Genomic DNA, 13162 nt, shown 5'->3' on the forward strand with positions numbered 1-13162 from the left:
ATACTACCATCAGAAGATTAGAGCTCAGTATTCATTGGTCCTGTTTGTATAATACTCCCTCATGTGGTGACTAAATGCATCACATCCATTCTAAGATCCTTGTTTGTTTGTGTAATTATTGGCAAATGCAATGCATAGCTATGGATCACGGAGATCTGTTTGACTCTTTTTGCCCTCTAAGACAACTAAAAATCATTATCTGGATTCTTTTATGTTGTATTTTTATGAAGAAAAAAAGCCAAACTAAATTACTTCTAATTATGTCTTTGAAAAGGAACTTTTTAATATGAATTCCAGAAAACTAGAAAGTCAAGTCTTAAATATTACAATGCGAGTCTCAAACTGAACTTTATAGAATGGGCAAGGAAGCGTCTTCCATAATTGCTTTAGGCACTGCTTTTGAGAAGGGGGTTGGGAGGATGGTAGCTGGTATCTTAAAATGCAGAGAAGTGTGGAAGGGATGGTTAGGAGTAATAACTATATTAGGGAGCAGAGTAACAGCCGTGTTAGTCTGTATTCGCAAAAAGAAAAGGAGGACTTGTGGCACCTTAGAGACTAACCAATTTATTTGAGCATGAGCTTTCATGAGCTACAGCTCACTTCATCGGATGCAACTATAAGGAGAGTGATCACTTAAGGTGAGCTATTACGGGGGGGGGACCTTTTGTAGTGATAATCAAGATGGGCCATTTCCAGCAGTTGACAAGAACACTTCAGTCTCTTCGGTCACTCGATTACAGACCTAAAAGTTGCAATTCTTCAACAAAAAAACTTCAAAAACAGACTCCAACGAGAGACTGCTGAATTGGAATTAATTTGCAAACTGGATACAATTAACTTAGGCTTGAATAGAGACTGGGAGTGGATGGGTCATTACGCAAAGTAAAACTATTTCCCCATGTTTATTCCCCTCCCCCCCCCATTCCTCAGATGGTCTTGTCAACTGCTGGAAATGGCCCACCTTGATTATCACTACAAAAGGCCTCCCCCGCCCCCCGCTGGTAATAGCTCACCTTAAGTGATCACTCTCCTTACAGTGTGTATGGTAACACCCATTGTTTCATGTTCTCTATGTATATAAATCTCCCCACTGTATTTTCCACAGTATGCATCCGATGAAGTGAGCTGTAGCTCACGAAAGCTTATGCTCAAATAAATTGGTTAGTCTCTAAGGTGCCACAAGTACTCCTTTTCTTTTTATATTAGGGAGGAAAATTTGCCAGGATTTTGGAAATATATATATTTAAACAAAAAAAGTAGGGCAAATTTTGGGCCTGTTAACCTTGGTAGCATCCTAATAGCCTTCCCATTTAAACTCTTAAAACATTTGTTTTTTGGGGTAATTGGGCGAAATATAATGGTCTGTGCCAGACTAGATGGTGTAATGGTCTCTGTCATAAATATAAAGGGAAGGGTAAACCCCTTTAAAATCCCTCCTGGCCAGAGGAAAAATCCTCTCACCTGTAAAGGGTTAAGAAGCTAAAGGTAACCTCGCTGGCACCTGATCAAAATGACCAATGAGGAGACAAGATACTTTCAAAAGCTGGGAGGAGGGAGAGAAACAAAGGGTCTGTGTCTGTCTGTGTGCTGCTTTTGCCGGGGATAGAACAGGAATGGAGTCTTAAAACTTTTAGTAAGTAATCTAGCTAGGTATGTGTTAGATTATGATTTCTTTAAATGGCTGAGAAAAGAACTGTGCTGAATAGAATGACTTTTCCTATCTGTGTGTCTTTTTTTTTTTTGTAACTTAAGGTTTTGCCTAGAGGGATTCTCTATGTTTTGAATCTAATTACCCTGTAAGGTATCTACCATCCTGATTTTACAGAGGTGATTCCTTTACTTCTATTAAAAGTCTTCTTGTAAGAAAACTGAATGCTTTTTCATTGTTCTCAGATCCAAGGGTTTGGGTCTGTGGTCACCTATGCAAATTGGTGAGGATTTTTACCAAACCTTCCCCAGGAAGTGGGGTGCAAGGGTTGGGAGGATTTTGGGGGGAAAGATGTGTCCAAACTACATTTCCCAGTAAACCCAGTTAAAGTTAGGTGGTGGCAGTGGAAATCCAGGGTCAAAGGATAAAATTAATTTGTACCTTGGGGAAGTTTTAACCTAAGCTGGTGAAAGTAAGCTTAGGAGGTTTTCATGCAGGTCCCCACATCTGTATCCTAGAGTTCAGAGTGGGGAAGGAACCTTGACAGTCTCGTTTAGCATTAAACTTTATGAATATATTGTACATGGTTTTCACAACATTCTGCTACTGCTGCTTGAACCTGAGGAGCTTGCACTTACCTATACTAATTCGACTTCTGGACCCTCCTGAAGTGAGAAACTGTGAAGGTTTTTTGTTGTGCATTAGTTTTGTAATAGCTTTGAACTGCAATGAATAAGTAAAACTATTTCCCCTTGTTTATTTCCCCTCCTACTGTTCTTGTCAACTGCTGGAAATGGCCCACCTTGATTATCACTACAAAAGGTCCCCCCTCCCCCCGCTCTCCTGCTGGTAATAAGAAAAGGAGTACTTGTGGCACCTTAGAGACTAACCAATTTATTTGAGCATAAGCTTTTGTGTGAGCTGTAGCTCACGAAAGCTTATGCTCAAATAAATTGGTTAGTCTCTAAGGTGCCATAAGTACTCCTTTTCTTTTTGCGAATACAGACTAACACGGCTGTTACTCTGAAACCTGCTGGTAATAGCTCACCTTTCCTGATCACTCTTGTTACAGTCTGTATGGTAACACCCATTGTCTCATGTTCTCTGCGTATATAAAATCTCCCCACTGTATTTTCCACTGTATGCATCTGATGAAGTGAGCTGTAGCTCACGAAAGCTTATGCTGTAATAAATTTGTTAGTCTCTAAGGTGCCACAAGTCCTCCTTCTCTTTTTACAAGCTCTCCAGGGTTTGTGTGTGAATCTTTTTCATCATGTCACCTCTGGTTCAAGTGCTGAGGAAATACATGTTTGCTAACTTTGTTGATAGTAACTTCTTCCTTGTTTTACTTTGCATTTCCATGGGGCTTTTCTCTCTCTATTTTTTCAGATACTTCTCTAAAATTATAGCTTGCATAATCTTTTATCTAAATCAGCTCTAGCTTCTACCTATATAGTTAGAAAGGTATGGAACTTTGATTTGTTGATACATATAATATAAAAATTATTTTGATAAAGATGTTGCTGGTTACTTTTGTCTTCATATTTCTTTGATTTTTATTAGAATATATTGCTCAAATAAAGGGTGAATCTGAAGCAAAGTAATCTAATTTACAGGTCCTCTTCTTATCTGTAATGTAAGAGGAGTAGTTTGTCTGTATTTAGAGTTTAATTTCAGCTTTGCATGTAACTTAATCATTGGCAAAACAGTTAATTGTAATCAGTGTAAGTTTTGTATCTGCCTATGAAATAAGGAAAGTGATTCATGTAGCAAATTATTACTTTTTAAAGAAGATTTAGTTTGTTAAACTTCCATACTAGAGAATTACAGCAATGGTCTGAGATCTACTGTTTTAATTTAGAAACTCCAGAGCAGAGTGTTTGTACCACTTTTGATTATCTGTATGGATCTCTAACCTCTGTTTTCTAGCGTGACATCCTCTTGACATCCTCTTCTGAGCAAGGGTCAACTGTAAACAGCAGCAATTTACTGCAGTGAGAGTCACTTAGCTTGCAGAAAATTCGGTTTCTGATGAGATGTATATGTTGTATTATAGGGATTCCTCCAAGTTGCTTTATTTCTGGTAATTTAGTGTGTACAGTGCATAAACTACAAGGATTGAGATATGCAACAAAGCAAAATGTTTCCTTACAACTCTTGTACAGAATACTCTGAACCCTTGTCTTTTCATATTCTTTTGATGTCAGTATAGGTTTGTGATCCTTGCTGTAGAGCAACTTGTTGTTTTTGGGAAACAACTGTTACATACACAATCAGATCTTAAATACAGCCACTTAACTGCAGTTTTCTTCGCACTAAAACTCCCATCTGTATTCTAACATAGCATGTTTTTTTCTTCCTTTTCCTCTTGCATCTATCTTGCAATTGGTAAATACAGAACAAATTTATTATATTGGAACAAATTAAATAATTTTAGGATTAAGAAAATTTCTACTAAGGGGATAAGCGAAAAGGTCTAATTTTAGTGGATAAACTAGTTTCCCATCATTAGCAACTTCCCCCGCCCCGTTTTAAAGATTAAAAGAGCAGTTTGGATCAGTCTTGCAAAATCAGAACAATTTCCCACCTCTGCCACAAAAATGCACTTGTTTGTTCCTATGGTGGTAATGCAAAAACTGGTGATATTTTACTCACCCATCCAAAATCAAAGTGTCTCAAGCAAAGAAGTGAGTTGACGTTTGCAAGGCTGTCTAATACCATGCTCAGTGATCCCTCTACTCCACCTCTCTGAATAATGGAGCATCAGTAACTCTTCCTGAAGAGGGCTTTGAAGGAAGTGTAAAGTAGAGCTGGGAATCCCCTCTTGTGCAGGCTCCTGTCTATTGGTTCCCCTCCCTACTTTAAAAAAGGGCATAAGACAGATATGTAGAAAATTGCTGGGAATTAATTGTTCCTGCTCTAGCTGTTCTCTGACTTAACTCAGCTTTAGTGAGGAGAAATGTGCTTACCATTTACTTTGCATTTCTAGAACTACTGACTGAAAACGCTAATTAATAACTTCCAGTATCCAATCTTTTTTTCCTTTTTTGGTAGCGTTGGCTTGCTGATGCTGGCAGTGATCCAGTAGTATGCAAAAAGATACATTGTGGAATCTGAGTGCCCATTTTTCTCACTCAAAGGAGCATTTTTTATATTAAAAGCATGGTCTTCTCTTACCTGCATCTCATACAGCACAGGGAAAATAAGGTCAGCTAGCAATCCAAACCACTACTGTGGCATTAATAGCATTGTATAACCTGAGCCTCTTAAACAGCAAGCTTTTAGGGTTTTTTTTCCCTTCAAAATGAAGTTTTTATTCTTGTGAGGAGAAATCCAAACTACTGTTACTAATTCTAGGCTAACACTTGTGCTGTGAGTTAACTATATCAGAAAAGTTCCAGCAGTTAGATGCTAATAACAAGTGATGAGTCATCTATCTGACTTCAGTAGCTCAGCTGCTGCTTAAAAGTAGCTACTATGCTGGTTAAAGGCACAGTGCTCCATATGTACTTCATATCCTATTAAGCAGATCTTGTAAATTATTCATGTTGCCTTTAATGTGTTTGGTCTACTTTTAAGTTCTGTTGGAGGAAGGGGAAGCCTCACTCTCAGAGAAAACAGAAACCAACAAAGATGGTGTTGCAGTAACTATGTGCTTTGAAAGAATGGAGTATTATTACTGTCCGAGCTTGTTAAAGTCGCTTCGGTATCTGTGGGTGAGTGGATTCTTTAGTTTAATCATTTGGTGCTTAGTTTTGACAATTTAATTTCCAAAAACTTCCCCATCAAATACTAAGCTGTAGAGAACAGTTACTTTTCAGATAGACTGGAAAGTAACATTTCATGTTCTGGGGGAGATCTCTGTTTGTTTTATTTGAAAATTTGGTTTCTTAATTGGAAATTAAAGGATAAAATAAGACATTATATGCATTAAATGCATTATATGCAGAATCATTACAATAAGACATTTTAATGATTCTACAAATGCTTTAGTAATAGAATTTACCTCTTGTTTGTCTAAGATTGAAACTATATCAATGAACATAGTTTTGCTTATTGAATATTCATAAACATTCCTCCCTACTTACTCAAAAGCTATACCTAAACACCTAAAATATTGCTTTCAAAAGTATTTTTTTCTAGCTGCCAAGCATGGCTACTGCCCAATATTTAAACATTATGGTATGGCCAGTGCTGCTGGGTGTAGAATTGCACTTGACCATTGTATTTTAACAGGTTTCTTCCCTATGAAGTCATTAAGGCCTAAATTCACTTTCTTTCTCCCATTAAACACCTATTCAATCAAATTTTAACGGGCTGTTTTTACTCTGGTATTCTACTTGCCTTAAATGGCTGCTTTTGCTCTTTGAATCTAACTGTTAATTGTTTTACCCTTTTACAAGTTTGACAGTGTTTGAATAAAAGGAGTTAATTATTGAGATACGTCTGGGTTACTCAATTTCAAAGGAATGCAAATTATAACATAACATTGAGGCTTTTTTTTAACTTATACCAATGTATTCTCAAACAGAATGGTACGTTTAATCAGAGAGCTAGTCCCTTAGAGCATCACCTTTCTCATTTATTTTTATAGATTGGTATACATGGCATTGTCTTTATTAACCTAATGATGTTAATAAAGATGCCGATTTGTTAAACCTCTGAATGTTTGCTTATTGAGTTAAACTTTGTTTAGAAATTGGCAGCAGAGAATTTGCTTCCCTCATTTAAGGTTTAATTCAGCAATCCCTCTTATATATGCTGAGTAGTAGTTGCCCACATGAGTAGCTGAGTGGGGACTACCTTCTGTAAGGAAGTGCTTTGCAACTGAATAAAGAAGTAAGGATGGCAAAAGTGGCCTTTTCTGTGTGAAGCACTAATTGCAAGCTTGTTTCTGGTAGGCATTGCTACATAATACAGCATGCAGACCTTCAAATATTTCTTTGGTTGTATAATTATAGATTCTTAAAAATCAAACATTCTTTAAATTGCATACTGAAAAATGTTGGAAGACTATAATAGCCTTTTGTAAGTAGGTGGATATCCTTTATAGTTATCATTTCTGGCAAGTTAACGGATTGTGTGAATGGCTTTGCTTTTGCAAATGTGTGGTGCGTGTCTCAAAATAGGCTAATAAATCTGATTTTTGGATAATCCAAAAATTGGGGGAGAGCTTTCATAATATGTAACTTTAGTTTGCAGTAAAACAGACCTCCATTATATTTTCAGGGGATGTCTGTGTTACCATAGATATGAATTACTACTACTGGTATGTGTTATAAAGACTGACTAAGCTGCTTTTTCATTATAGGAGGTCCAATCCCATAAAACAAACTTAGTTCTGTCACCTACATCCCTAGATGTCTGTTCTCCACGCTGCTGATCTACCATGTATCTGTCTCTCTCCTATCCGTCTTTTCTTTCACGTCACCCTGTTTCTTCACCTGGTTGGGAAACCATTTTATCCAATGGGCATGCTTAAGAAAATATCAGCTCAGCTTTATGGCAAATCCATGACTTAGCAACAGCCGTGGTATACATATCCACAATGAGCCTCCCAAAGTGTGCAACTCATCCCTTCCCCCACTAAATTAGAAGAGAAGGCTTCTCATTCCCATAGGAATATGTGTATATGTGTATGTATATGTTCATATATTTACAGGCCTGACTTTGTACATGTTCTGATATTTAGATCACTCTTCAAAATTAAGGTGTTCATTTGGGCTGCCTACTGAATTTGTGGATCATTCTCCCTGTATTTGTGGCTGGTACAGTATAGAGCATATTGCCTCTGCTTAAACCTCAGTAACCTTGGATTCTCCTACAAGGGAGACAGTGTCTCTCCCTGTGCACAGCTGCTGCACTCGGGAGCAGAAGTCTTCATCTGGAGCTTTCTTGGTACATAAAAGGGAGTTGTTGGCAGAGTGTTCTCTGAGAGCCCCTTGACTTTGGAATTCATAGAATCATAGAATATCAGGGTTGGAAGGGACCTCAGGAGGTCATCTAGTCCAACCCCCTGCTCAAAGCAGGACCAATCCCCAACTAAATCATCCCAGCCAGGGCTTTGTCAAGCCTGACCTTAAAACCTCTAAGGAAGGAGATTCCACCACCACCCTAGTTAACCCATTCCAGTGCTTCACCACCCTCCTAGTGAAAAAGTTTTTCCTAACATCCAATTCACTCTCTTGTCCCTGTCCCCAACTTGTACAGAATAGTACAGATTTGCTGACCTTCTGGGCACACTGCCTAGCCCATCTCCTTAAAAAGCTGGAGCGGGGGATTGTGGGAGAGAAGCTACTGTAAGACTCTTAAGGGTGGGGGAGATTTTATTTTGCGTTTTTTTTTCCTTGCTGGCTTATTGTTTCCTCTGGGTGTAGTTTTATTATTGTTAGCTGTACTTTTGATGGCAGGGTGACTGAAGGCTGAGATAGGAGACTCGTGTTTAAGTCTAATATAAAATTATCAATATCCATATAGCAAGGCAGTATCATTGGCATTAGTAAGATAATAGTGCCAACAGAGGTAAGCTTCCCCTCACATAAATATGATTAAATGAAGCACTGTCATGCAAACTAAATTTTAGGAGCTGTTTAATGGCAGCTGACTTTAATTTAAAATCCCTCTTCCAACACTTAGCTAGTGATTTAAATGGTGGCATGGAAGGAAGTGCAATCCTTGTAAAACATCCAAGTCACTGCTAAAAATAAAAATAGCCTTTTGTTTAGAACTTCTAATTATTAAGCAAAACCGTTTTCTGATTAGAACACAAGAGAGCGCTGTTACGCTACAGTAACTAATGTCATTTCTGGCAGGGTTTCACTCATTGCCTATTTTAATTGGAGAATTTGCATAAGTAAAAAAAAACTTTTTGCTATAATTGGGAACAATATTAAGTATAATTTCCTGTACACTTTTTAATAACAGCAAATGTGAGAGTTTTGTGTAACTCAGAGTGACTGTATTTACATTAAAAAGAAAAGGAGGACTTGTGGCACCTTAGAGACTAACAACTTTATTAGAGCATAAGCTTTCGTGATGAAGTGAGCTTCAGCTCACGAAAGCTTATGCTCTAATAAATTTGTTAGTCTCTAAGGTGCCACGAGTCCTCCTTTTCTTTTTATGGATACAGACTAACACGGCTGCTACTCTGAAACTAGTTTTTACATTGAATAAGATAAATGTTTGTAAACTGGAAAGCTTAACAGAATGACCAAGAGGGGGCCAGAAAGTATATGTGTCCTTGGGTTTTTTTTTTTCTTTTTTCAATGTTATAGGATTGGAAAACAAAAAAATTAAGACCACACTTCTTATCCTGAAACAAATTTTAAAAAAATTAATTATTTAACCTGATTTCTATATTCAAAGTACAAAGGTAACTTAACTGTCTTCCTCAACTAAGACTTTGATCAAAACTTGTTTTGACTCTGTTTCTGCTTTCCCAGGCTGCTGTCTGTGCCATTAATGCTGGAAGACAGCCAAGTTCCCACTATTGTTTCTATTCTCTCAGCAGATTTGTGACTTGTTAATACAGCCAGTACATGTTTACTGTATGAAAGGAAATGGCATTTTAGAGAACTACTTGAGCATGGTGAAAGTAGTTCTTTGTATTAGACTTTCCTCAAAATATGACAAAAAAATGTCATGCAAAGTTGCCATGAAAATGTACCTTCAGCCAGATCCTGGAAACTTGAGTGAAGTTTGCAAAAACAGGCTGGTTTATAAATAAATGAAACTGCACTTTTCATGAAGCATGGCAGAAGTTAATAAATGTAAGCTATATTCCTGTAAAGATGGTATAGCTTGCTTATAGAAAATTACAGTTCATAATAGGTAACCAAGTCCTTAAGAAATTTCGTAAATATGGAAAAGACATCAATGCAGCTGCATCTGAAGTAGCACATGGTATCTGTTTCGTAGTGCTTAACATGGCTGCCTTAGAGTTGAGGAAAGGAAATAAAACCTATTCAATTGAAAATGCTGGAAGAATTTCAGTAAGCAGAATAGCCTTCTAAACTGATATTGGGCCCAGACATCAGAGCAAACGATGTACTTATCCTAAAAGACATAAACTTTGATAACATTTTCAAAAGTGCCTATCTACCCCAGCTGGACTTTATTCTATCTAATGAGTCTTTCTTTAAAATGTCTGTAATTATAAAACTTTTCCCCGGCGATGGTGGGCATTCCCTGGGCAGAGGCCGTATACGTGTATGAGAGAGCGATACCAAATTCTTCAGCCAGTTGGCAATAAAAAGTCCCACTACTTATCTTGATATCAAGGAAGGTTTAATGCTGCTTAAAGAATGGCGTTTAAAAGTTTGGTGGTTTTTTTGGCTGATTGGTTTTCAGTAATTTATGTCCAAACCATCACATAACATATCTTGTGCCGATAAAATATGCAAGATTATCTTTTATCCTTCACTGCTTGAGGTTAAGCCATGATTGTGTCATAGAAATAAACATGAATTGTCAATATTTCTTGAGGAAAACGGTAGGCAGGCTGTTTTCCAATACATTTGCTGTATGCACACTGGTACAGATTTGCAATGTGATAAACAACTAGTAGTTAAAGCTGGGCAATAAATTGTATGAAATTTCACATTGAAGCTGTACATCCTATTGCTCCATGGAAAACAATTATTTGAAATAGATGGGAGGATTATGCAGGTTGCATGAGTTGTATTGGCTTTTTTTGTTCATTATTCAAGCTATAACTCTATCTGTTCAAAGGCCTGTCTGATACTTTTACATATACATGTGTAGGCCAGGTCCTGGCCTCAACATCTGCTTATCTGTCTACAGTAAGGAATCTCCTTGGCATAGGGGAATTTCCAGTTGTTGTAGGGTGACTTCCAAATCACCTGCTCGCCACTTGTATTGACTGTTTCTGTGGTGAAATGCAGCAGGAGTTTAACCGTGCATACTAACATGACAAAACACTTCAGGTCAGGAAGTGATAACCTAGATACATCAAAACTACATGATGGAATTTTAGGGAGACAGAGTGTAATAGTCCAAACTGGAATTTTCCCTGGATGCCAGATTTAATATCCCTTCAACTGCAAAAAATTGTCAAGGGATTTTTAATGACTGTTACTACATGGGCCTGAATTAGCAAATAATACTTGACTCATATCAATCAACTTGAGAATATGCTACTGTAATTTGAATTCCTGTCCTTCTTTTGCTAATTGAGGTGATTTGACCTTGAGCCTCTATGTATAGCAAATCATTTTAGTATTTTCTACGTTGTCTCCTGTTGTAGTTTTGAACAGAAGTAATTGATACTGCTGTTTCGTCTTTTCATTCATCATTCGCCTTCCTTGAGATGGAGGAGGAAGAGGATTCTTTAATCTTAGTTCCACGTTCTGCCCTCCAAAAACATGCTCAGCCCCTGTTGTAATCCATGAGAATACTTTCATGTAGCTGAGGGCAGAATTTGGCCTTCAGCACTCCTTTGTATAGGTTCCTTATGCAAACCGCTCTTTCAATGCCTGTAAATCTTGTATGGTATTTCTTGTTGACGTGTGTTGATGTATATCAACCTGTGAGTTATTTATAATTTCCAGCGTAGTCTCTTTATGCTGAATCAAGATGAATTAATGCTGTGTGCATTTTCTGAATAATACAAAAGGGAGACCTTGAAAATGTTCAAATCTGTTTGTTTTTTCTCCTTGCAGCTTCCATCCCACTATTGTGGGGAGAGATTGGATTTACCAAAGCAAAGTACTAATATAAAAAACTCCTACCTACACAAACAGCAATAAAAACACTTGTAGATCTCTGTGAAAGTGTATTTCAAAATGTGTATCTAACGCTAGATCTCTTAAATATAAATGTTTCTGAAATTGTCCTCTATTGCATTTACAGGTCTGACATTTAAAGGAAATAAGGCCCAAAGTACCTGTTCACTAGCCTTTCTTTTGGTCATTTGAAGTGGATGCCATGCAATGATCTTACCAAGCAGGGCAATAATAAAACTGGAGTGGAACTCCTTCTATGAAATTAGGATAACTCTAACTTAATGGAAATCTGAAAGCAAATGCAAACCCTGCTCTTACACAGACTCTCTATATGAGTTTGGGCAAGTTACTTAGTATCTCTGTGCCTTAGTTCCCATCTGTAACATCTGGGGATAACAGCACTTTCCAAACTTGCAGGATTTTGTAACAATAAATAAATATTGCGAGGAGCTCAGATACTATGGTGATGGAGGCTTTTATTCTGTCTTAACTGAAATATTGTCATTTCCTTCAGATAACAAATTTATTGACATAAGCTGTCCATGTATATGCAATTTACCTTGTTCTCCCTCCCCCTTTTTGATATTTGGATTTTCTTTTTTTTAAAGAATGCTTATTCTTAGAATGTCTAATTCACCTTCTTGTCAGTTCAGATCATTCTTCCTTATTATATTTTATTATTATTACTATTTTATTTTAGATTATTATAAACAGTAATAAGTCACCAGGTCCAGATGGTATTCACCCAAGAGTTCTGAAGGAACTCAAATGTGAAATTTCAGGACTACTAATTGTAGTGTGTAACCTGTCATTTAAATCAGCTTCTGCACCAAATAACTGGAAGATAGCTAATGTGACACCAATTTTAAAAAAGGGCTCCAGAGGTGACTCCGGCAATTACAGGATGGTAAGCCTGACTTCTGTACCGGGCAAACTGTTTGAAACTATAGTAAAGAACAAAATTGTCAGACACATAAATGAATATAATTTGTTGGGGAATAGTCAACATGGTTTTTGTAAAGGTAAATCGTGCCTCACCAATCTACTAGAATTCTTTGAGGGGGTCAACAAGCATGTGGAGAATCCAATGGATATAGTGTATTTAGCTTTTCAGAAAGCCTTTGACAAGGTCCCTCACCAAAGGCTCTTAAGCAAAGTAAGCAGTCATGGGATAAGAGGGAAGGTTCTCTCATGGATTGGTACTTGGTTAAAACATAGGAAATAAAGGGTAGGAATAAATGGTCAGTTTTCAAAATGGAGAGAGATGAATAGTGGTGTCCCCAAGGGGCCTGTACTGGGACCAGTACTGGTCAACATATTCATAAATGATCTGGAAAAAGGGGTAAACAGTGAGGTGGCAAAATGTGCAGATGATACAAAACTACTCAAGATAGTTAAGGTCCAGGCAGACTGCAAAGAGCTACAAAAGGATCTCTCAAAACTGGGTGACTGGGCAAGAAAATGGCAGATGAAATCCAATGTTGATAAATGCAAAGTAATGCACATTGGAAAACACAATCCCAATTATACATATAAAATGATGGGGTCTAAATTAGCTGTTACCACTCAAGAAAGAGATGTTGGAGTCATTGTGGATAGTTCTCTGAAAACATCCACTCAATGTGCAGCAGCAGTCAAAAAAGTGAACAGAATATTAGGAATCATTAAGGAAGGGATAGATAATAAGACAGAAAATCTCATATTGCCTCTATATAAATCCATGGTACGCCCATATCTTGAATACTGCATGCAGATGTGGTCGCCCCATCTC

At 37.4% G+C, this 13162-nt stretch overlaps 1 protein-coding gene across 3 annotated transcripts in view; it reads left to right on the top strand.

Moving 5' to 3' along the window:
- KIAA1671 (KIAA1671 ortholog) overlaps positions 1 to 13162 on the top strand; it is a 152297-nt gene that overhangs the window by 48097 nt on the left and 91038 nt on the right. Inside the window, exon 1 of one of the 3 annotated variants that reach the window (XM_074973259.1) lies at positions 5231 to 5364. The exons of the other annotated variants lie outside the window; for them this stretch is intronic. Coding sequence (XP_074829360.1) covers positions 5299 to 5364 — 66 coding nt within the window. The 5' untranslated portion in view covers positions 5231 to 5298. Of the gene's footprint in view, positions 1 to 5230; positions 5365 to 13162 lie in introns of those variants that run through there. 3 annotated transcript variants of the gene reach the window in all.

This window comes from Natator depressus, chromosome 15 (assembly GCF_965152275.1).
Source record: "Natator depressus isolate rNatDep1 chromosome 15, rNatDep2.hap1, whole genome shotgun sequence".
In the NCBI taxonomy this organism is placed as follows: domain Eukaryota; kingdom Metazoa; phylum Chordata; order Testudines; family Cheloniidae; genus Natator; species Natator depressus.